Here is a 25,008-nt window from a genome sequence, read left to right as displayed (position 1 = left end):
GGAGTCGCACGGCGCAGGGCAATGAACGGGCGGCTGAGTGCGGCCCGGTGCTGTGCAGCGGGCACCGCCCCTCCAGCCAGCACTGCACCTCCAGCCAGCACGAGAACCCTGAGGGGTGGTTCTTCATGACACCTGCACTTACGTGCAGCACCTCTAGCACAGATCAGATTACCCTGGGTTGATGTCTTGCTAGATTTATCCTTCGCTTGACTAAACATGGGTGCAATACAAATCCCTGGAGCAAACTGAGCTGAGGAGCAGCCAGGAATCTCTCAGGAGATGCTGTTGCTGCTGCAGTAACACAGGACTGCAGCAGCAGACATTTTCAGTGGAAAAAACCCTGTCATGATATGTCGGTGACGGAGACTGGAGCCAATACAGCTGACCAATGTGATCCAGTGTTGTTCCTTCATTGTTCCAGTGTTGCACGACTATAGTGTGAGCAGAGTGAGCACAGTATAGCAAAGGGAAGGAAAGTGAAGTGTGTACCAAGGGAACTTCTGCAGCTTACATAAACTTGGAGAGCATCGCTGGCAGAGCTTCATTGGTTCCTGAGAGTGGCCACACATCTGCTGTTACAGGTTATTGGTCACACTACTGATGTCACCTGAGGCTGCTGATGCAGGTGCATGTCCTGTTGTCCCAAGATAACTCTCCATGTTTATAGCTACCAGTGCCCTGCTTTAGTTCCATGCTGCAGGCACAGCACTGTTTTGCTGCACTGCTGGCTGGCTCTGCACTTCTGCTGAGCATGGCCTACCACCATGGCAGGCTCTAGGCCTGCACTGCCAGGCTGCTCACCCTGCTCCTCGCTGGCATTGCCACAAAGATACACTGCAAGAAACAAAGGTAAATCAATCCTTGCCTCGTGTCACAAACCATTTCCAGCAAGTTTGTTCAGCAGTTTACTTGGTTGTTTTTCAATGCTTAATGGAAACCAGGGCTCAGAGGTGTGATGGGTGTGCTGTCCAGAGATGAGATCTGGCCTAGGGCTCAGAGTCTGGCCTCAAAGCCACAACGATTCAAAATGTCATAGATTCATAGAGTGGGTTGGGTTGGAAAAGACCTTAAAGACCATCTCATTCCAACCCCCTGCCACAGGCAGGGACACCTCCCACCTCGGAGTCAAACTCCCTACGACCAGCGTGAAGGTTTTAGGGAGTCAAGAGGCATTTATGGGAATGAGTCACTCCACAAATTCCCTGCCTCCCAAGCAGGTTTGGAGCCGGTCCTATAAAACACATCAGCGCACAGTCATTGCTTTCCCAAGGAATCATTACTAGAGTCATCATTTTGGAGCTCCTGCTAATTATGCAAATCTCTTTTCCACAGGCACATTCCCAGCCTCTGGTGAATTTTGGGGAAGGGTCTTCAAGAAGAACTCCCCTGACTGCTTCCCCCTCTGATGCTCCAATGCTCTTTATCACTCTGCTTGCTAGCCAACCCTAAGGTTCCTACATGCTGAGAGAGGTGTGGACTCATTAGTGAAAGTCTTAGCTGTCTGGAAGAGCCTCTGTGCTTTCTTATCTCCAATAAAACTGCTGACTTCACAATTTATTACCCTTCTTTACAGGACTCTTCATCTCTTTGTCTGAGGCCCACAAAGATATTCCCTTTCCAGATGTGTTATCTTAAAGAAACAAGCTGTCAGTGATGGTTTGTCTGTTGTGCTCTGGTTAGTTCATTGGCCTCTTCTATTTCATATTTATTTACCTCAATTATTTCATTTGCTGCTCACACCACTGGAACAGGTTGCTCAAGGCCCTTGAAAACCTCCAGGGAGGGGCCATCCACAACCTCCCTGGGCAACCTGTTCCAGTCTCTTCCTACCCTCACTGTCAAGAATTTCTTCATAATCTCCAGTCTGAATTTGCCCTCCTCCAGCTTCAGTCTGTTCTGGTGCTTTCCAGCCAGGGTGGTTCCACGATTCGATGATTCACTCTCATCGTACCACCCCCAGCCCTTGTCAAAAGTCCCTCCCCAGCTCTCCTGTGGCCTCCTTCAGGTACTGGAAGGATGCTCTAACGTCTCCCCAGAACCTTCTCTGCTACAGGCTGGAAACCCCAACTCTTCCAGCCTGTCCCCCTAAGGGAGGTGCCCCAGCCCTGCAGGTGGGATCTCACCAAAGCAGAGTACAGGGAAGAATCATCTCCCTCTTCCTGCTGGTTCCAATTTTGATGCAGACCAGGACATGAGATTTTTCCCCTGTCTATCCCTTCTTTCTACTCCAAATTGTCCTTTACCACCCTTGTACCTTCTCATCAAACAGCCTACACTTTATCTTCTCCCTGTTAGCCCTGGGATTACAGATTTTGTGCTCTGCTTGGTATTATTTGGTATTTATGAAATAAATGAGGTAAATAGATAAATATGAAATAGTCAATGAACTAACCAGGGCACAGCAGGCAAACCACTTTCTGTCAACCTTGTGTCTAGGTTTTGTCCTGCTAAGCATGCCATCTGCTTAGACATCACTCCTCAATTGCCCTAGGTAGCAGCCACTCTAACCTGAGTGACAGGAGGCAGGGTCAGTTGTTAGCATGCAGCCCTCAATACAGCCCAGAGCAGCAGCTCAGCACAGTATGTGAAGGGTAGCAGGAGCACCTGCAACTCAGGGCCTCACTCTGCAGCACTATTTGTGCTACACCAGCACCCTGCAGCAGGAAAAAGGTGTAGGATAACAAAAGGGCAGCAGTAGAGTGTCCTAGGCCAGAAGAAAACAAAGCCCCTGTACAATGTCACCATGTTCCTTTCTGTTGCTGACATCTGGTGAAGAGACTTGTGAGATGACTGTGTGAACCTGCACACACAAAATGAGGACCAAACCACATAATATTTAGCAGGTCTCGAAACTGTTGTCTGTCCTGACTCCATGAAGGCACACTGCAGAGCAAGCCTTGATGTCCTGGGGAGCTGCTGCAGACCCACAGGTGTCCTTGCACCTCGCGCATTCTGGTTTGTGACACAGCAAAGTCTGGAAAAGATGCCTGTGACACTGATCACCTCCATGGGTCTGCAACTGCTATCTCAACCATAGCCACATTCTCATGGGGAGAGAACATTTAATTCACTCAGCAGAAGCAGTTCTCACTGTGTCAGTTAGATGTTGTAAAGGCTGAGCTCAGAGTAACTCAGTCCTTGCCTACAAAAATAATCAGGGGGTTGGAGCAGCTCTGCTGTGAGGCCAGGCTGAGGGAGCTGGGGGTGTTCAGCCTGGAGAGGAGAAGGCTCCAGGGAGACCTAATAGTGACCTTCCAGTACCTGAAGGAGCTACAAGAAGGCTGCAGAGGAACTGTTCCCAGAGGCCTGCAGGGACAGGCCCAGGGGCAATGGCTTCAGAGCAGAGCAGAGCAGATTGAGATTGGATGTGAGGAACAAGTTCTGCACCAGGAGGCTGCTAAACCACTGCAAGAGGTTGCCCAGGGAGGTGGTTGAGGCTCAATCCCTGGAGAACAGCTCTTTGGCCAGCTCTCAGCCTCAGGTAACTGTTTCATGTCAAAGCGCAGGGCACCCTTGTTAGCAATTTGAGAACAGTTTGGCCATGACTGACAGCACAGCAGAACAACTGCTTGGCTTGTCTTGTCAAACAGCTGGAAGATGGAACCTAGGAGGGGGTATTTTGTTGTGAGCAATAGGCTTCATGTTCATTTCTAACTTAAAACCCAATCCCCAGTAAAGTTTATGGCTGGCTGTGTAACACTGTGTGTAAGTCTGTCAACTGACCCTCTTCATCATCTCAAGTCCACAACAAGTAAATGTCTCCCTCTGCATAATCCAAGATTTGTGTGGTGGATATCCTCTATCAGTGTTGGTGGTAACATCCATCCATCAGAATGTTTTGCTCCCCTTGTGCATTACCTAACCCTCTTGCACTACTGAATGTTTCTCTTACTCCTCGTCACACTGGTTCAATCTCTATGACACTTGCAACACTGGCACTAAATCTTCCCCCTCCTGCTATCCTCTTATTCATTGAATGCCCTGCAGATGGCTGCAATGAATCCCCAACACCCCTCCCATGCCACAGGCCTCCACATCTCCCTTCTGAGTTACTGGCAATTCCACCTGAAAATATTCTCCTCCCAAAGTTTACTTCCCCATACAAAATGCTTCAGCTGCACTCAGTGGTGGACAGCCAGTTGCTCATCCCTGCTGTTACTTCCTTGCATCATGGGCAAAAGCATCTCCACTGGAACTTTGTCCTCACCTTGTTCTGTTATTTTTTTCAAAGATGTTAGGAGTGTGAATGAGCTTCCCTGCGTGTTCCCTGCAAGCAGAATCTCTGTTCCATCACAATTCTGTGTTGCAGCAGCATCACATCTGGAGCTCCCTTTTCTCAATCACCATTTGAGCTTTTGTCAAAACAGATCAGGCAGCAAGTTTGAGAAGAACTCCTCAAAAGCCAAGGGTTGACTTGATTCTGGTCTTGTGAGACCCCCACCTCAACAACTCTGTCCTGTTCTGGGGTCCCCATCATAAGGACATGGAACTATCAGAGTGAGTCCAGAGGAGGGCCACAAGGATGATCCAAGGGCTGGAGCCCCTCTGCTATGAGGACAGGCTGAGAGGGGCTGGGGGGTCTTCAGTCTGGAGAGGAGAAGACTGCAGGAGGACCCTAGAGCTGCTTTCCAACAGCTGAAAGGATCCTACAGGAGAGCTGGGAAGGGTGCCCAGGAACAGGACACGGGGGAAAGGTTTGAAGCTGAGGGAGAGCAGGGTTACACTGGAGCTTAGGAAATGAGGGTGGTGAGACAGTGGAACAGGTTGCCCAGGGAGGTTGTGGGTATCTTCTTCCTGGAGGTCTTTAAAGCCAAGTTGTATGAGGGCTTGAGGAACCAAGTCTAGTATAGAGGTGTCCCTGCCCATGGCAGGAAGGTTGGAGTAGATGATCTCTGAGGCCCCTTCCAACCTGAGCCATTCCATGACTCTATGACTTCATGACAGAAAGTAAATGAAGGAGTTTGATCTTTTGCTGCTCTCTAATGAAAGGCTGAAATTTATCAGCTGATTGTGCTGCCTAGTTCAGCCAGACAGGTGGATCCAAAAAGGCTGAAAGTAGCCAAGTTTAGGTCTTCTCTATAGTTTTTATTATCCATGAAGCACAATTTCATAAACACACAGTTCTAAAACATGCTGGGAAAGTGTTCTCACATGCTTCATCCAGAAAAAGCACACAGCCCATGGAGAGAGCAGAGCACACACAGCTGCAAAAGCTCTTCATGCACAGGGTAGTTTTTACAATGTTGAGATGAAACACAAGGTGCCAGCCCCACAGCATCAGAACTGCTAAAGCCAGTAGTTTCTACTAGAACAACTGAGGCTTAGCTTTGCATTGCAACCAAATCTGTCCTTGGGAACCCAAAAGAAAAACTCCAAACATAAGCTGCTGTATCACAATCCACCCTGTGGGACTCAGCTTCAGCTTTTACGTTACACAGTCCACTCCCGAGGTAGATACCACCCACGACTGAAGATGTGCTCTCTACAGAGTGCATTCAGTTCAGCAGCCAACACAGCATCCATCCATCAACACAACCAACTGGAGAACTGTCTGCTTCAGCAGCTGAAACAAAGGCACTTGGTGATAAGGGGCTAGGCTTCCTACTGGAAAGATCAACAAAGATAACAAAAGGGACTTTACTATGAGTTCATCTCATTTTTAACAGACCCCAGGGAATGGACTCCCTTACAAGTCGCTAGCAGACAGCCGTGAGGTCTGTCACCCAGAGCCACCTGCTCTTATCTCCAGCAAAACATCCAGGCTCAGCTGGGCAAGACTCCCTGACATGACAGAAGCCAACAGCTCACAGGCAAACAGAGTAACAGCAAAGGACTTATTCCAAGGGAAGCAAAAAACCCCAGGCTGCATTAAGGCATTGCACCTTACCTGCTCTCCCAACCACCATCACCACTGTGTCCTAACCAAACTGCTATTGCCACTGACTGACAGACTCTGCCCACCTCCCTCCCCCAGGCACTCTAGCTTTCTGTCCTTAGAAAAAACACTAGCACAGCACAATGGAGGGGACAGCAAAGTGCATCACCCTTGTATTGAGAATTCTATGCAAAAGTATGTTTTGAATTAATGCAAACTAGTTTGTGCAAGCATCACCCTGGAGCAGGTGAAACCAGAGCCAAGAACAGTGCTTGAGAAAAGCTGTTTGGAACTGCACATACAACTGAGCTGTGAAGGCACAGCCACACCGAGCTGTCCTCTTCAAGTGCCAAGCTGCTTCTCATCTGAGAATTTCTCACAGCACGACACATCTGAGTAGCACAAAGCCAGCTGCTGTTGCAGGATGCCCACCCCAAACACACAGAGGTCCTGGCAACAGCTCTGTGCTGCAAACACAACAGCTACAAGGGGACCTTTCACACTGAGAAGCAACAACCTCTCACCAGCACCCTGCTGGCCCAGGTGCAACAACCTGATTTCCTTTTCTTACTAGAGAAGGCATTTCCAAATAACTGATGTTTTAGCATCAATTTCTCTGTGTCAATATGAATGCAGTATGTGTTACAGCATCCTGCCTCTCTCCAGGATAAAGACTACTTCAATTTTTGGCTTCTTCGACTTTGTGGCCACAGAGGGTAATTTCCCAGTCAAACTGCAAGCAGCAAAAACCAGAAGTGCTGGAAAAATTTGTTCAGGAATGTACAGAAAATGCATTTTACTCTACATCCACATCTAGTCCATGGACAGAGCTGTTCTCTCAGTGCTGAGTCCATTTAATGCTTTTGAGATCAATTCCATCCTGCACCATTTCCCAGAGGGGGCTGTAAAGAAAGGAGACAAATGAGGGCTATCAGAAACGCACACAACAACATCAACAACAATAACCAAACAGGCAATTCAATCAGTGACAGGAGAAATGAGGAGAGACCCATCTACCCATCTTCTCCTTCTGGAGGTCAGCAAGCTTCAGACAACCAGTCCTCAGCTGTATCCTCAACCCAAAACACAAGAGGTGAGAGGGCAGGTGCTCCACCTCATTACCCGCTCCCATGCTGGGCCTGAAGCCTTTGCCCTGCTTGCATTGTTTCCCTGACCAAGGCAGGATCCAAGAGAAGGTTTGTTATAAAGTTTGCTTCCTTAAAAAATTCTCACTCCTGTTAAGATCAGGCTCCCTCCCTGTCCACTCTGGCACCACCAGAGACAACTAAATCCATCCCCTCGCTGGCTGCCGCGCCGGCGCCGACGCGCAGAGCCTCACCTCATCTCCCGCAGCCTCTTGACGTGCTGTATGCACTTCCGCACGGTGTAGTCCACCTCCTCCTCGGTGGTGAAACGGCCAATGCCAAACCTACACCCAAGGAAAACCATTAAGGACTGGGATCACGTGCAAACAGAGAGCTGGGACACAAACACCACATACTCCTATCAGACAAGAGGAATCCTTGGAAGCACAGGCAAGAGCACCTCACCCACCTTATAGAGGAGTGAGCCAGGTCCTCATCCGTCCCAATCGCTCGCAAAACATAGGAAGGCTCCAGAGAGGCTGATGTGCAGGCACTGGGGAAAGGGGAGGCAAGCAAATGTCAAACTTCTGCTCATGTGCAGATGTTACAACTGAAGAAACCTCACTAACCTACTCCAACCCAGAACAGGCCACTTACAGATACCAATCATTACTGCGACTCTTTATGACAACCTGTATCAGCTTCCTCAGCCTCTTAGAAACCAGCAGTGAACACCAGCAAGAAAAGAGCTATTCCTGTGGCTGCAGAATGCGAGGGGCAGGCCTTAGAGGGGAATGAGGGCAATGAATAGGAGCACAAGGGACAAAGAGCTAACACAGAGAACACAGGAGGAATCAACACACAGGCAAACAGACGCAGCAGGAACGCAGCCTGGCTGCAGAGGCAGGGCGGTGGTGTGGCCAAGGTCTTTCTGCTGTCAGAAGCCAAACCTGTTTCCTCTGGATCTCATTGGAATTGGTCAGGCATTGCACTAGATTGCTCAGGAAGGTGGTGGAGTCACTGTCCCTTGAGGCTGTGGACATGGCCGTAGTGGCCTTGGGTTGGACTCGGTGACCTGGGAGGTCTTTTCCAGCTAAAGCAGTTCTATGATTGCAGACTAAGAGGTAGCTAAATGACAGCTATGAAAACAGACAAAGGACCCCAAGCAGAACTACCCAGAGATTGTAACATACCAACAGAACATCAAAACAGAAAACCAAATAAAACTTCACAAGCTGCTGTTATGCAGCAGAATGAAACAGTACAGAGAGGACTCCAGAGCAAGATGAGCTAGCTGGTGGCTGTTAGCAGAGAACTCCCATCCTGGAGCAGCGGGCAAAGCTGGTTACATGCTGTTACTCAGCTTTACAGGTAGCAACACACAGAACAAACCAAAGTGCTGTCTGCAGCTCCAGTGCACAGAGCAGAACCTCAGAAGAGGTTTTCAAGTTACAGCAGTGTTCAGCTGCAGAGGCAGTCATGTGGAGACTTGTTCCTCCTGTGCACAGTGCCAGCAAACTTCTCATTGGGATATGCTGACCACTTTGCTCTCAGAGGCGAGGAAAGGAGGGCACCTGCACACCACACTAACTCCACTGTGAGAACTGAGACTGCCTCAGTAACAGAGAAATTAACTCAGCACTCCTGCAGGCCATAGGGCTCCATACAAGAGTGTGCCATATCCCTGCTGCTCTGGCACAAACACAGGCACTGTGAGCTACCTGAACTCAGGCATTTTCCAGCCTTGATAGGTTCTAGTCACAATCTGTCACTCTCATGAAGTTCTGCTGAAGGACAGAAGCTGCTCGAGTGCTGGTGGCCTTCAGAAGGCAGTGTCCCCAGCAGTTCCAAGTCAGGGCCAGCAGTATCACAGGGAACCAGCGTGCATGGCTGGCAGGCAGGAATTTCTAGGGTGTTTTTTATGCTTTTGTTTTGGAGTGGGGGAGTTGGCATTTGCTGTTCTCAGGAGGAGTAAATTTGACCTTCATTTGCCACCTCAGAGAAACTTGGAATGCAACCAATGCCAGAGTGACTCCTTAACCAAATACAAGGCACAGAGGAGACCACTCCTTGGCTTGTACCTCCTTTAACAGATGTTGCTTTCCCTCCCAAACACACTGCTATCCCTCCCACACATTCCACCTACCTTCCTGAAGACAGAGCCACATCTTTCAGAGCCATCAGAAGACTTTCCCCTTCCACATATGCAAAAGACAAGTTGATGCATCCTACATACCAATAAACAAAACCATCTTCCATCAGCTGAATGTTTTTCACAGCAAAAGTGATCAGACACTGACACAGGCTGCCCAGGGAGGTGCTTAAAGGTCGTTTCGATGTGGTGCTTGGGGATAGGGTTCAGGGGTGAATTCTGTTGAGTAGGGTCAATGGTTGGACTGGGTGACCCTAAGGGTCTTTTCCAACCTGAGTGGTTCTGTGATATCTAGGGCAAGTCCCACCCCTCGTGGCACTGGTTACACCATGTGCAGCTGAAGTGCATTATCCAGCCATGGCCACGGCCACCAAGGAGCCAGCGGGCTCCAAGCAGCTCAGGCCCTGGCTGGTGTTACCTGGGTAGCGATGCTCTCTGTCTCCATTCATGACCACATCAGGAACCTCCCTCATGATGTTGGTGACCAGGCGCTCTGCCAGCTGGGAGATTCGCTTGTGGTCATACTAGCAAAGAACCACAGAAGAGACCAAAACAATTAGCAGTGCCAAGTTTGGCTTCACTCAAACTGCTTTGTGTCACCAGCCAGGAGCATACTCAAGTAGCTGGATTTAGACAGACTACAGAAAGAACTCATCTGAAACTTCAAAAGACTGTGTCAAGTTTTGCCTGCTCTAGAGGCTGTTTTAAAAGCCAGTCACCAGTTTGTTTGCAGGAGGATCAGCCTTCAGGTATATCCCAAACCACTCAGAAAGATCCTCACATACAAGCTGTCCAACAAGCTTTGCTACGAGCACGGCGCTCTGTGTGTTTAGAGAGGAGTCAGGGAACGCAGAGCATGATGCATTCTGCAACACAGGCAAGAGTCTGCTCTGGCCTGGGCCCTTTGCTTCCCTAGGAGCTCTCAAACTACAAAAATCATAGAATCCCATAGAAGGGAGCTCCAAAGCCCATCCAGTCCCAGCCCCTGCACCCAGCAGGGACATCCTCCACTGGATCAGGCTGCCCAGAGGCCTGTCGGGCCTCACCTGGAATAGCTCCAGGGATGGAGCCTCAACCACCTCCCTGGGCAACCTGCTGCAGTGTTCCAGCAGCCTCCTGGGGCAGAACTTGTCCCTCACATCCAATCTCAATCTGCTCTGAAGCCATTGCCCCTGGGCCTGTCCCTGCAGGCCTCTGGGAACAGTTCCCCTGCAGCCTTCTTGTAGCCCCTTCAGGTACTGGAAGGCTATTAGGTCTCCCTGGAGCCTTCTCTTCTCCAGGCTCAACAACCCCAGCTCTCTCAGCCTGTCCTTGTAGCAGAGGTGTTCCAAGCCCCTGATTATTCTTGTAGGCAAGGACTAAGAATGAGTTACTCTGAGCTCAGCCTTTACAACATCTAACTGACACAGTGAGAACTGTCCACATGTGGTGTCCTGTTTTAGACTGAAAAATGAGGTCACTTACACTAACAAAGCAGTAAGGTGTGGTACCAGCTGCAGTGCACAGAAACACACAGAGGCACACATGCACTTCCTGCCTGTTGTGAAGCCTGAAAAAGCTTTAAAAGAAAATAAGGCTCTAACATTAAATGACTTAGAAACACCAACACCCTGCCAGGCAAGAGAGAGAATCCAGATAGGAAGCTCATGCCGAATTCAGGCTCTGCAGGCCCACTGTCCTCCAACAAGGCTTCCCTAACCACCCAGTTCACGAGGTGAGTCCCTGCCTGTCTCCCAGGAAGATTCACAGAATGGGTTGGATTGGAAGGGACCTTAAAGACCATCCAGTGCCAACCCCCTGCCATGGGCAGGGACACCTCCCACCAGTCCAGGTTCCTCAAGGCCTCATCCAGCCTGGCCTTGAACACCTCCAGGGAGGAGGCAGCCACAGCCTCCCTGGGCAGCCTGTGCCAGAGTCTCACCATCCTCACCCTCAAGAATTTCCTCCTAGTCTCCAGTCTAAATCTGCCCTTCTCAATCAATTGCCTCTCATCCCATCACAACAAGCCCTTGTCAAAAGTCCTTGCCTGGCTTTCTTGAAAGCCCCTTCCAGGTACTGGAAGGCTGCTATACTGTGCATGGATGTCAGACTCAAAGGATGTTTGCACTCCAGTTGCAAGAATGCATTGGTGCCCACAGACAGTTGGAACAGCACACAGAGGCTTGGACACCAGACCTAGCAAAACCTGTACAGCCCAAGCTATTAAAAACAACAAATAAAAGGATTCTTAGCTGCAAAACTGCAAACTTGAACTTACCTACATTGTGTAAGTATGACAATGGACTATGGAGTCTTTTTCTTTGTCACTAAACATTACATAACCATTTCAGAGATGCTGCTAATACATTCAGAGTGAAGAGAGGAGTCCAAGCACTTAAGACTGTGTTATCACTAAAGCTGTCAACTGTAAGCCTATTGTGGAAAATTTGATTGAAATCACAAAAAAAGAAACTTCAGAAAGCTGAAACATCAATTCCCAGTTACCCAACACCATCCCTGAGGATCTCAAAACATTTACTTCATGTTGTAACACAAGTCTCAAATTCAATTCAGGCACACAGACTGAAAAAGACCTCATAAATCCAAGCGCCAGCCAGCCCTGATAGATTACTGTCTGGAATCTAGGCCATGCATCTTCTCCCACGTACCTCCATCTCCTGCTGTGCCACTTCACATGCTGCCCCCAGGCCCACTGCTAAGGGAGTGGGCACAGTCCCAGACCGCAGCCCTCTCTCCTGCCCTCCCCCACTTTGCAGGGGCTCCAGCCTGACACGCGGCCGCCGGCGAACATAGATGGCACCAACCCCTGGAAAAGAAGGAGAGCAGCTTCAGCATCCACACACAGTGGCAAAGCTCTGGACTCAAGGTTTAGCAACCTTCCTCATCTCCTCAGCACACACTCAGGACAGCTTGCTGAGGAAAACTGTGAGCAAGACAGGAGCACATTAGCTAAGAACAGGCTGCGTTCCACTGCTCATGCTCCTCCTCATTCAGGCTCCCAGAGCCTCCACCATGGGAGAAGCTGAGCTGCAGCTTCTTGAGCCTCTGTGCCCTTCAGCCATCTAAGGACTCTGTGCTTCCCTTAATTCTCACAATTCCTGTGCTTGGCTGGAGTTCTTCCCTTTGCACTGAAGCTTTTACACACAGATATTTCATTGAAGATCCCTTACTAATTCCAACTGAAAGTTCTAGAACTCCTTTCCCTGGATTACCAGGCCAGCACCAGGTTAGGAGTCCTCTCCCCTTCTTCTCATTAAGGACACTCATCAGTGGCACCAGTTTGCAGCAGGCAGAATAGATAAGCCAGTTTTGACAGTCAGCCTATTTCAAACTCTGTTTTTCCTACCTAGAAACTTGACTGATACACATTCATTGAGGTTCTTCCCCATGAGAGTGGTGAAACCCTGGAATGGGTTGTCCAGGGAGGTGGTCGAGGCCCCGTCCCTGGAGGTGTTTAAGACCAGGCTGGATGAGGCTCTGGGCAGCCTGATCTAGTGTGGGGTGTCCCTGCCCATGGCAGGGGGGTTGGAACTAGATGATCCTTGTGGTCCCTTCCAACCCTGAATGATACTATGATACTGGGGCAGTTTGGGCTGGGTGCCTCCTGCTGTTGCCATAAGGGGGGCACTCTGGTGCCCCGAGTGTCCAGCCCAGTGGGTGGACACAGGAAGCTGTGCATTGCATACCCATGAAGTCCTGCTTCCCATAAATCCATCTGCAAGGTCTCACACTTCCTCTTTCTTCCCTCGCTGTTCCTGTAGGAGATGCTCCCTATCTGGTAGTGGAAGGGGAGTTATCTCCAGGCCTCTTGGGCCTGGCTAGGCCTAATGCCAGGAGGAGAAGAGAGAAAGGCTAATCTCAGCTGGCCAGATCTGAGATGTCCCAACAGTGGAGGGAGTGGAAGAGTGAGCCCTGGGGGTTTTGGGTGTACCCTCAGGTCAGGAGAAGGGAAATGCTGGGAGGTTTCTGGGTGTGCTATAAGGGACTCTGTGTGCTTTGGGATGCTTTTGGTCACTGTGCTTGTACCTTCTGTAAAACACTCACTGCTTTTCCATTTAAACTTTCCATCACTTCTGCAATCTGTTCCTCTGAGTCCTTTTTCTGCCCCAGTGGGAGGCAAGGGAGGATCTGCCTCCAGCTGTGACAGATACACAACGAGTGACTGTCACCACAGGAAGAATGTTTGTAACCTCTGCTCATAATATTGTGGGAAAAATTGTCTGTGATCTGCCCAGTTATTAGTGGAAAACTCACAGTATCACTTAGGTTGGACAGGACCTCGAGGATCATCGAGTCCAACCTATCAACACAGACCCCATGCCTAGACCATGGCACCAAGTGCCACATCCAATCCCCTCTTGAATGCCTCCAGGGATGATGACTCAACCACCTCCCTGGGCAGCCTGTTCCAATGACAAACGACTCAGTCCTCATCCAGAGGTTCCAAGGAGAGCTCATACAGAAAAAGACAACATACAAAAAATACTGAGTTTGCCTTTGTTTCCAAAGAGGACACAGAGGACAGCAAACCTGACTTCTGTCTGTCTACACCTAGTGTGACAAACTAAATGGACTGTGCCAGTGACAACAGCTGAACCTTTAGTATCTGGGAGTCAACTTCACAGCCAGATTTTAAACCACATTTTTCAAAGATGATGCAGAACTGGGGTTAGGGGAAAGAAGCCATTGGAAGTGGACAGCCACCAAAATCACCAAGGAATTAAACTTTCAGGTTACCTTTCAGTCTCCTTGCTGCAAGTCAGACTTGGGTTGAAACTTTGCCCTACAACCTGGTGGTTTCCTTTCAACCATTTCAGCATCAATTCTGCTTCACACCATGCAGATAACACCTGAAGAGCATCCTAATGCTACTGCATCTTCCTTTGGTGAAGCCACCTCACAACCCATCAGCACTAAAGATCCATTTACTACAGCTTTAAGTCTGGCAGCAGTGCCTGAACTACTCCACATGCAGTCCAGTAAGAAGAGTTTTCTAAGCAACAGCTCCTGTGACAGACAGGTTTGGCTCACATCTTGTGTCCTTAAGGGAGGCCCAGAAAGAAAATCTCTCTAGAAGAGCACTTCAGTAAAAGTACCTTTGGGACCATAAATTTTATGGCCACTGATGCTCATCAGATCTATTTTCATGTCGTTGACATCCATAGGAACTTTACCAATTGCCTGTGCAGCGTCTGTGTGGAAGAAAACCTTGCGTGCACGGCAGATCTCACCTGGAACAGAAGAGAAACACAACCCCCCACATTATCTCACCTCATTGTTATGACTGCAGGGATCAGAACAAGGAATCTAAAGCATCAGTTTATAGTAGGGATGGGTTCTGAGGTGAAGGAGGGAGGAATGGGTGCTGTCAAGTTTCTTTCACTGTGAAGTGTCTTAAGCCCTGTGGCTGATACCTTGCTGGGCACAGGCTCAGGCAGGTCAGAAGGTAAGACTGCAGGATTCTTCTCAGTTGAGAAGTCAAAAAGTCTTCTGATGTTAAACAGTGAGATTGTTTCCAAAGCCACACCTTGTTTAAGCACAAACAACTGCAAACAGTTTCCCCACAGGGGTGACTCCACAGCTGGACAAAATTACTTCTCTCTTCCTCCTCCATTATTTTTCTTCTCAACACCAGCCCAGCTTTACTTTCAGGTTTATACTTGCCAAGCATTGTTAGGCCATTTCCCCTGCTTTCCAAGTATTGCAATCCTCAGCTTCAAAAGTGTTCACAGAATTGTCACTAGCTCTCACACCAGTGGCTGATGGCTGCCACCTGAAGCCACACTAGTGCCTGTCGTCAACATCTTTGCATCCAGAGCTAAACTAAAGTACTCCAAGGACCCACACAGTGCAGTGCTCATGGGCAGGGGACTGCATCATTCAATTCTGTCATCCAAAAATCTCAGAACTAATCCTCCACAGAGTCTGTACCTAGCACAGTTGTACCCTAGACCCCTCCTTTGCCCAAGTTCAGCATTACCTTCCACAGGAGCAGCTGCTCTCCCATGTTCCAGCAAGAGCAGCATTGCCACTGCTAAGGGCAGGCCACGAGCCTCACACTAAGCAGGTCGCAGGTTAACCCCGCAGGCCACAGGCCTGGGCTATGGGACCTGCTGCCAAGGTGTTATGAGAGCTGACTCTGGGAACCAGAGCTTGGCAGCAGCTATCTCTGCCATTCAAGCACGGGACAACAGTAACAGCCCTGACAATATAAGCACAGGTGGCAAAGAGAGCCCTGGCTCTCCAGGTCTCTCTTCACCTACTTTGAGGTGTCCATCTCTCCGTCTGCCTGCTCAGAGCTTGGCTCACCCTCTGGTTCCAATAACCTGGCTTTTCAGTGGCCTTTTGACCTCCAAACCAATTATTTGTGGCAGCATACAGTAATACTGGGGGTAAAGCAGTGTCAAAGTGGTTGTCACCATCCCCTGCCACCCCAAATTCTGGGTACAAGTACTCAAGAATGCATTTGAGTCTGTAACCCCAGTCTGGCCAGGTGCTCTGTACAATGTTTCCATCCACCACACAATTCAGAATGAAACTGGAGATACTGCAGCTGACCTGCACTACAAGGCTGTCACCTGCTGTAAAAGCACTGAATTCCATCCTCCTTTCCCTTTTAAGACATTTTCATTTGGGACAGCATTATTATTGCTTCCTTCACTATATCAACACCTGATCTTCTGTATCAGCAGCACCTGGCTCTGCAAACATGAAGTGAAAAGAAGCAGCAGTGAGAGCAGCTGGCCTCTGGAAGCCATGGAGTACTCACCAATGTCACCAACTGGCTGCTTGACTCCTATTTCATTATTCACAGTCATTACAGAAACCAAACTCGTGTCTGGCCGGAATGCAGCCTCCAGCTCCTGGTGAAACATTCAAACAGGTAGAAGCTGTGATTGAAGAAGCAGCAAGATTCCTGTGCTTCAATTTGCCAGCAAATCTTAACCACTAGCCTCATAACTAGCACACCACCAACAACCCCCTGGGCTCTGACAATCTTGGTGAGAGCACCCTCCTGTGTGAATACAAAGAGAAGACCTAGGGGAGACCTTATTACAGCAGACTAGTCCATAAAGGGTGGCTTGCATGAGGATGGAAACTCCCTTTTTATGAGGAGTCTTATGGAAAAGTCAAGGAGTGACAGGGGCAAGTTACTGCTGGGGACATTCCCATTGCACTCCAGAAGAAAATGTTTCCCTATGAGAAAAGTCAGACACTGGAATCATCACCCAAGGGAAGCAGTGGATTGCCCTATGTTGGGCAGCTTTAAGACTCACTTGACAGGGTGGTGGGTCAGCTCACTTCACCAAGAAAGGCTGGACCAGATGTACCCTGCATCAGCTCAGAACAGGCTTTTGCTGTGTCTCATACACTCTCCTGAACTGTTTTCCTCAGTGAATTAACCACCCACAAAATATCTTAAGCCACATCTAGACAAAGTGAGGTGGCTATAAAGGAACTGCAGTATCTACAAGGAAGCATCCTGCAAAGGAGTCATAGAATCCCAGAGTGGCTCAGGCTAGAAGGGACCTCAGAGCTCATCTACTCCAACCCCTCGCAAAGGGCAGCAATGCCTCTCAACTAAACTCAGCTGCTTAAGGCCTCATCCACTCTGGTCTTGAACACCTCCAAAGAGGGTGCATCCACAACTTCTCCAGATGACCTAATCCAGAGTCTCACCAACCTTGACAGAAGAACTTCTTCCTAAGCTCTGCTCTCCCTCAGCTTCAAACCATCATCCCTTGTCCTGTTTCTAGACACCTTCATGAAAAGTCCCTCTGCAGCCTTCCTGTAGGATCCCTTCAGCTATTGGAAAGCAGCTCTAGGGTCCTCCTGGAGTCTTCTCCTCTCCAGGCTGAACACCTCCAGCTCCCTCAGCCTATCCTCATAGCAGAAGACCTCCTCTGGACTTGCTCCAAGAGTTTTATGTTCTTCTTGTGATGGGGAGAATGTTTAAGCTGGGGTCTCACCACAAACTTCTCTGAGAACACACACAGCACTCCTGCGCCTGCAGGCCTGCTCTCTCTACCCCACCACGCAGAAGCAAGGTCTCTCCATGCCAGATGACAGGGCTAGGAATAAAACTGAAGCTATCCCGTATTACAGGACACAGGAGGAAATACAGGCTTGTTCTTCTAAAAGCCAGGACTGCAGCCAGAAGGGTCTGTGCACGGACAGAGCATTGCAATCACTGTTGTCTGATGCCCTGAGTAGCTTAGGTCAGGAAATCTCAACCACTGACTGCTGTAGCAAAGGCAGCCTCTCCTAGTCATGTACTGGGTTCTCTGAAAGGAACACAACAGCCCCACTGCATGGGTATGAATGGCAGCAGGTGAACAGTGGGGTGAGATGGGTGTTTTGGCTGAGAAGAAGTATACAGCACCAGGGAGAAAAGTCCTTCTCTGGCTGTGATGGAGAGGTGATTGTCATTCTACCCTGTGATATTCATCATCCTTTCTCCTTTATTATCAAGGGGGCACATCACTTGAGTATCAACTTGAAGGAAAAACATCTTCTGTTCCCACTTTCTTCTCATCAGTAAACAACCTACCTTCAAGTCTATGAGCCCATTTTTTTGGACAGGCAGATAGGTGACTTGAAAACCTTCTGCCTCCAAGGAGCGGCAAGAATCCAACACGCACTTGTGCTCTGTCTGCGTGGTGATGATGTGCCTTTTCCTGGCCTTGTAGAACCTTGCAACACCCTGTCAGCACAATCCATGAACAAGGAATCTGCCATCAGACCACTGGAGAGTGCAAGCCTTACACAAAATCATCAGAGAAGGGAAACTACGATGTAGACAGAACTAATGCGGATCTTCTCCGCCTGCCCCAAGTCATGCACCTCACAAAGGTCCTGTCCTGTAATTCCCACTGCACCTTCCCATCAGGACTCAGTGCTCAAAGCACTTCAGGTTGCAAAGAGCCTGGGAAACCTTAACTGATGTGAGTTCTAGACACTGTTAACATGTGCAATGGAGTCACACACAATGAGAGGTCTGGATGACCAGGTACTAAGGGTTAAAACACTACAGTCTCAGTCAGAAGCTGTAATCAGCATCTCTGCTCTATTTCATGGCAAGGACTGTAAGCAGCTAAGCAGAAGGACTGTATTTTGTGTAGAGGAGATAAACACTGAGTATTATACTCTGGCCTCAAAAACGTGTCCTGGGTACCAAAGCATCCCAGTATCTCCTCCATGTATGTAGCAGAAGACCACAGGGATGCATATTGTTTGCTAAGGAGCACAACACACTGACATTTACCCCCCCCAAAGACACCTGAAGCTCTAGGGAGTACAATTCTAATGTAATCAATAACTACCATTGCAAACCTTTTACCTTGATTGCCATATTATTCGATTCTGTTGCACCACTGGTAAAAATAATTTCCCTTGCATCAGCTCCTATTAAATCTGCAACTTGCTGTTTAAAAAGAAATGCAAATTCAATGTACAGGTACAGTTCCATGAGTTCACCATTGGCAAACACAGCAAAACTTCCTCCAGAACACCCCCTGAGCCCCAAGGGATCACAGCTAGTATTGGACAGCCACACCACAGTATCTGAGTATCTATAAACCCCACAAGCAATCAATCCACAGCCACTAGCAGCAGTGGCATGACTTCAGCAAGGCCTTTGACACCGTCCCCCACAGCAAACTCCTGGCCAAGCTGTCAGCCCATGGCTTGGACAGCAGCAACTCTGAGCTGGGTTAGGAACTGGCTGGAGGCTGAGCCCAGAGAGTGGTGGTGAATGGTGCCACAGCCAGCTGGCAGCCAGTTAGTAGTGGAGTCCCCCAGGGATCAGTGCTGGGCCCCATCCTCTTTAACATCTTCATTGATGATTTGGATGAGGGCATTGAGTCTATCATCAGTAAATTTGCTGATGACACCAAGCTGGGGACAGGAGTTGATCTGCTGGAGGGTAGAGAGGCTTTGCAGAGAGACCTCGACAGGCTGGACAGATGGGCAGAGGCCAAGGGCAGGAGATTGAACACATCCAAGTGCCAGGGGCTGCACATTGGCCACAACAACCCCATGCAGTGCTACAGGCTGGGGGCAGAGTGGCTGGAGAGCAGCCAGGCAGAGAGGGACCTGGGGGTGCTGGTTGATGGTAGGATGAACATGAGCCTGCAGTGTGCCCAGGTGGCCAGGAGGGCCAATGGCATCCTGGCCTGCATTAAGAACAGTGTGGCCAGCAGGAGCAGGGAGGTCATTCTGCCCCTGTACACTGCACTGGTTAGGCCACACCTCGAGTACTGTGTCCAGTTCTGGGCCCCTCAGTTTAGGAAGGAGGTTGAGCTGCTGGAACAAGTCCAGAGAAGGGCAACAAAGTTGGTGAGGGGTTTGGAACACAGCCCTGTGAGGAGAGGCTGAGGGAGCTGGGGTTGCTTAGCCTGGAGAGGAGGAGACTCAGGGGTGACCTTATTGCTCTCTACAACTACCTGAAGGGGGGTTGTAAACAGACAGAGGTTGGTCTCTTCTCCCAGGCAGCCAGCACCAGAACAAGAGGACACAGTCTCAGCCTGCGCCGGGGAAGTTCAGGCTGGAGGTCAGGAGGAAGTTTTACACAGAGAGAGTGATTGCCCATTGGAATGGGCTGCCTGGGGAGGTGGTGGAGTCTCCGTCACTGGAGGTGTTCAGGAGGAGACTTGATGGGGTGCTTGGTGCCATGGGTTAGTTGATTAGGTGGTGTTGGATGATAGGTTGGACTCGATGATCTTGAAGGTCTCTTCCAACCTGGTTTATTCTATTCTATTCATTCATGGTCTTGTCAGACAAGAACGCAGAAATTAAGCAGACAAAACCCAACACAAGACTTCCAAAGGGAATGACAAGACCCACACCTGAGATTAGGAAAACGGTCAGCCATGCAGCTAGCCCAGCTACTGCACACTTGTGTCCTCAGGAAACTACAAATCCTGAGGTGCTTCTGTCTACAGCATTGGTTTCTGCCCCTTCAGTTGCTTGAATCTCACAAGTTTTTCTTGCACTAAATCTGCTGGAATATAGCTAAGCAAAGGGTAAGCTGCTAACTCCAGCCCACAGAGAACTACCCAACTGCAATGGTTTATCCTGGCTTTTGATTTCCCTCTGACACTGAGCTTCTCACCAGCCAGAACACCACTCTGGCTGCAGGGAGCCCCAGACTCACCCGCCTCGCCTTCTCCATGGCGGCCTCGCTCTCCCAGCCGTAGGCATGGGTCCTGGAGTGGGGATTGCCATAGTAGGCTGTCAGGTATGGGAGCATGCTGTCCAGCACCCTGGGATCCTGCAGGACACAAACCACAGCTTTAGGAACAGAGAAGCTAAAGCCTCTATGTCCCTGCTACACCCCACGGCCTCCCCCTGCCCCAGAATTCACAGCGCTGATGCTGCAGCACCTGCCGTTAGCTCCAGTCAGACCGCCAAAACGTGAGGCTGTCCTACTATCCCCATCTGCCCTAGCAGAGGCGAGCAGCCAGCAGCCGCGCTCTGTGCTCTCCTGCACTAACCTCAATCAGCAGCAAGATGAACACAAGGACAGTCTTTTCTGAGCAGAAGAAACACGAAGTCTTCAAAAGCCAGGGAAAATTACACAGGTGAAGAATTTGGCTAAAGACTTTCTTGCGGCCCCTCAAAGCAACACCCTACCCCGCAGACGTCGGGCAAGGCGGCTCTGCCTCTGCTCCCACCCCGCGGCACCTCGGACAGGAAAGGCGGCACCGAGCCGGCACACTCCGGGCTGCGGCCACAGTGTGGAGAGCGGTGACACCGTGCCGGCACCACTAAAAGGCTGACCTCGACCCCTCCGTGCCCCGAGTCAAAGCCCCTGCATCGCAGCAGCTCCCTCGGGTGCCTCTGCTTTCCCGCGGCCAGCCCGGGAGCGCCAGGGGAGCCGGAGCCTCGGGGGCCAGGCGAGAGCGCCAGAGACAGCGCTTGTTTCTGGCCCCATGTGTCCCGCTGCCGGGGCGGGCCCGGGGGCACAGCGGCTGCAGCGCCAGAAGGAACGCGCAAGGCGGCAGACAGAGCGCGACCCGGCCCTTACCAGCGGGGTGGTGGCCTGGACGTCCATGTAGAGAGGCCGCAGGGCGCCGACTCCATCGCCACTTGGCCCTGAGAGGAGCAGGAGGGAAGAGGACGAGCCGCTGACGGAGGCCGGCGGGAGAAGCGCGACGGCGTTCCGCCGGCCAGACCCGCCAGCGCCTTGGGCTCTGCCCCAACCGTGGCCTTACCCGGTCCCGGTGCTTGTGCCTGTCCCGGTGCCGGTCGCGGCGCGGCCGCCGAGAACCAACGAGGGAGAACAGCCGCCCGCGAGGCCGGCAGGCGCCGCCACAGCAGCATGGCCGCGGGACTGCGCGGGGCCGGCAGGCGCCGCCACAGCAGCATGGCCGCGGGACTGCGCGGGGCCGGCAGGCGCCGCCACAGCTGCATGGCCGCGGGACTGCGCGGGGCCGGCAGGCGCCGCCACAGCAGCATGGCCGCGGGACTGCGCGGGGCCCGCCCCTTCCGGTGGCGTCAGGGCGCGCGCCGGAAGCGGGCGCGGAGCGGGCAGCGGTGGAGGGCGCGGCGCGGCCGGAGGGAGCGAGGTACGCGCGGTACCGGCTGCTACCCCTCCCGCCCCAGCCTGGGGCCGCGGTTGAGGCCCGGGTGTCCGAGGGAAGGGTCGGGGCGCAGCCGAGGCACCCGTGAGGGGAAGCGAGAGCTGGGGGCCCTGCTGCGCCGGCAGCGAGGCCTTGCGCCGGCTGGAAGGCGGAGGCCGCCCCTCCCGCGAGTCCTTGGTCCTGACGCGCGGATTCGCTGCCCCTCTGCGCTGCTTCCGAGCCCAGTGGCAGTTCGGGAGGACAGGCCCGGCATCCTGAGGCGAAAAGCTCAGCGAGGCCCTCAAGCTGGTCTGTGAGACATAGCAGTCCTCGCAGGGTCTTGTTGACGGCGAAACGCGGCGGACACCCAGACACCCCCCCCCCCCGCCCCCCTTGTTCCTGCTTGCCAGGCGAGGAAACGAGTCTGGGCGCCCTGACGCGGGGGGGCCTGCTCTCCAGCTCAGTTTGCTTGTCGAGGATGTTAGAGCAGTAGGTCCATGCAGAGCTCTGTTCTTTCTTTTCTAGATGCCTGTGACAGTGGGTCCCTACGGGCAGTCGCAGCCCAGCTGCTTTGACAGAGTCAAGATGGGTTTCATGATGGGCTTTGCAGTGGGCATGGCAGCAGGAGCACTGTTTGGCACTTTTTCCTGCCTCAGGTACGCGAGGAAATGGCATTCAAAGGCAGGTGGAGGGAGAGCCAGAAAGGCCCTGGGGCTGGGAGGGAGGTGTGGCTCTGGCCCTGTGTTGTCACACAGGTGAAACTTTGCCTGTGGCTCTTAGTTAGACACAGTTTGAGAGCCTGCAGCTGGCCCCAGCCTCAGATAGGAAAGTGTGGCAGTGGTGTGGCACGACCTCTGGGTCCGCTGTGTGCTCGAGAGTGCGGTGTCACAGACCTCTGCCTGCTGTTTCTAAAGGAGGTTGCCTTGGGAAGCTGAGCTGGATGAGTAGTCTGTGCAGATACACATGCAGCCCTCTCCCCCAACGCTTCCTGCAGTATTCTGCAGGCTCTCAGGTATCTGCATCCTGGTGGCAGTGGGTGTCCCCTCCCTCTGAACAGAGGCAATTACTGCACTGACCCCAGGTCTGAATTCCAGGAGTGTAGGCACAACTCTGGGTGGCACTGGCAGAATCCCATTGAGAGGCAGAGAGTAGCAGTGTTCCAGCTTCCCCCCGCACTCCCTGGCCTGCCAGCACAGGGGAAAACTGCTTGCTGCTCCCCAGGCAGCCGTGGTGCTGCTCCCCAGGCAGCCGTGGTGCTGCTCCCCAGGCAGCCGTGGTGCTGCTCCCCAGGCAGCTCCGGTGCCGCTCCCCAGGCAGCCGTGGTGCCGCTCCCCAGGCAGCCGTGGTGCTGCTCCCAGGCAGCCGTGGTGCTGCTCCCCAGGCAGCTCCGGTGCTGCTCCCCAGGCAGCTCCGGTGCTGCTCCCCTGGCAGCTCCGGTTCTGCTCCCCAGGCAGCCGTGGTGCTGCTCCCCAGGCAGCTCCGGTGCTGCTCCCCAGGCAGCCGTGGTGCTGCTCCCCAGGCAGCTCCGGTGCTGCTCCCCAGGCAGCCGTGGTGCTGCTCCCCAGGCAGCTCCGGTGCTGCTCCCCAGGCAGCCGTGGTGCTGCTCCCCAGGCAGCTCCGGTGCTGCTCCCCAGGCAGCCGTGGTGCTGCTCCCCAGGCAGCTCCGGTGCTGCTCCCCAGGCAGCCGTGGTGCCGCTCCCCAGGCAGCCGTGGTGCTGCTCCCCGGCAGCTGCGGTGCTGCTCCCCAGGCAGCCGTGGTGCTGCTCCCCAGGCAGCTCCGGTGCTGCTCCCCAGGCAGCCGTGGTGCCGCTCCCCAGGCAGCCGTGGTGCTGCTCCCCAGGCAGCCGTGGTGCTGCTCCCCAGGCAGCTCCGGTGCTGCTCCCCAGGCAGCCGTGGTGCTGCTCCCCGGCAGCTCTGGTGCTGCTGCTCTCCCACCCCTTCTGGCACACAGCGCCTGAGCAAAGGAGCTACTGGAATCAGCTCCTTCACGTTTTCCGAACCCATGGAGTTGTTTTAACCTGTGATCAAACGTGGGTGATGAGTTGGTAGCGAGCCAGAAGGATGAAGAGGCCCAAAGCCTTGTCTGATGGAGTCTGAGAAGGTCTCCAGCTTCTCTGAAGGCCTGCAGAGGATTCCCAGGGGGTGCAGCGCTGGCCTCGTTTCCAGAAGCAGCAGTTGCAGCGGCTCTGTTACTGTCCAAGGACGCAGCTTCCACCGTGCCCTATCTGTGGTTTAAAAATCAAGGGCATGAAATTCCTTAGACCTTACAGTCCCTGTAGTGCTTAAGAGCCAGGCTTCAGCTTTAATTCCATTCCTGTGTTTTCCTCAGGATTGGCATGAGAGGACGGGAGCTGATGGGCGGAGTTGGCAAAACGATGATGCAGAGCGGAGGGACGTTCGGGACGTTCATGGCCATCGGCATGGGAATCCGCTGCTAACCTGGAGCTTGGGCCTTGCCCTGCAGTGCTCCTGTACAGCTCTTTCTCCTCTGCACCATAATAAATGTTAAGATCCTTGGAGGTGAGAGCTCCTCATGAGACAGTGAACCATCACCCTCCTTGCTCTGTTGATTGTGAACCTGCTTTTTATCGACTTTCTACTTTCCTCCTGACTCTTCGCTGTCGCGACAAGAAGAATTGATAACCCTTTGTACTACATTAAAGTTCCTGTTTCAGAGGTGTAAGTGCAGTGCACGTCTCTCCCTTTGTTAGCTGGGCAGCTGCATTCTTGGTGGGTAGATGTGGAGCAGCTCTGTTGCATTCACTCATTCCTGACCACTCATTCCTAACCAGTTCAGGTCAGCTGTCAAATTTCTTTCCTCTTGCACAAGTAGCTGGGTTGAAGTGAGCTCCATTTCTGAGTTCCAGGTAATGTGGGGCAAGTGCCCTCACAGGAAGCAGGGCACCCTAGGAGGACTTGGTCAAGTCCTTCTGCAGCTGAGGGCAAGCCAGAGCCACTTGGGCACCTTCTTCTAGCCAGGTTGGCAGCAGTGATGCAGGATGAGGACAGGGAGAGGACAGCTGCAGGTGCAGCCATACTGCCAGAGCTGGGAATTGTCACAGGAAGAACCCCTCCTGTCCTGGGACAGCTAGACACTGATGTGCAGTGAGTCATGAGGATGACACTAGGCCTGGATCTGACCTCTCTGTTAGCCCTTGGGCAATGCCCTTGCTAAAGTTGAGCTGTGATCTGCACAGAACAGCTGGGCTAGCACAGCCCACAGGATGCAGCAGGGCAGGGCTGGCAGCTGCCAGCAGTAGGACTTGCTGCATCTCTTTCCATTCCCTGAGCAAGGGCCAAGAGCTGCACTGCCAGAAAGTGTTTTCCTAGCCT

General features: G+C 52.0%; 2 protein-coding genes across 3 annotated transcripts; one reads left to right on the top strand and one right to left on the bottom strand.

Annotated features, from left to right (window-relative positions):
- Positions 1–5,064: 5,064 nt before the first annotated feature.
- On the bottom strand, positions 5,065–21,550 carry NFS1 (NFS1 cysteine desulfurase). 2 transcript variants are annotated; one of them, XM_068167354.1, is made up of 13 exons: positions 21,328–21,550; positions 21,141–21,208; positions 20,268–20,384; positions 18,453–18,536; positions 17,664–17,816; positions 15,882–15,975; positions 14,209–14,343; positions 11,761–11,918; positions 9,531–9,636; positions 9,107–9,188; positions 7,430–7,513; positions 7,215–7,304; positions 5,065–6,777 (listed from the first exon to the last, which is right to left on the bottom strand). In XM_068167354.1, the coding sequence occupies exons 1-13, from the start codon at positions 21,524–21,526 to the stop codon at positions 6,714–6,716; spliced, it is 1,434 nt and encodes a 477-aa protein (XP_068023455.1). In that variant the 5' UTR covers positions 21,527–21,550; the 3' UTR covers positions 5,065–6,713. The 2 variants fall into 2 exon arrangements, with proteins under 2 accessions (XP_068023455.1, XP_068023456.1); XM_068167355.1 differs by lacking the exons at positions 17,664–17,816; positions 18,453–18,536.
- A 35-nt stretch (positions 21,551–21,585) lies between these two features.
- ROMO1 (reactive oxygen species modulator 1) lies at positions 21,586–24,358 on the top strand. The gene is made up of 3 exons (XM_068167356.1): positions 21,586–21,681; positions 22,201–22,331; positions 24,005–24,358. The coding sequence occupies exons 2-3, from the start codon at positions 22,201–22,203 to the stop codon at positions 24,111–24,113; spliced, it is 240 nt and encodes a 79-aa protein (XP_068023457.1). The 5' UTR covers positions 21,586–21,681; the 3' UTR covers positions 24,114–24,358.
- Positions 24,359–25,008: the final 650 nt, after the last annotated feature.

This window comes from Melanerpes formicivorus, unplaced genomic scaffold (assembly GCF_026170545.1).
Source record: "Melanerpes formicivorus ecotype bairdi unplaced genomic scaffold, bMelFor1.0.p_v2 SCAF_115, whole genome shotgun sequence".
NCBI lineage: Eukaryota > Metazoa > Chordata > Aves > Piciformes > Picidae > Melanerpes > Melanerpes formicivorus.
Note: the sequence above shows the minus strand (reverse complement) of the source record. Positions and strands in the feature narration are given on the sequence as shown.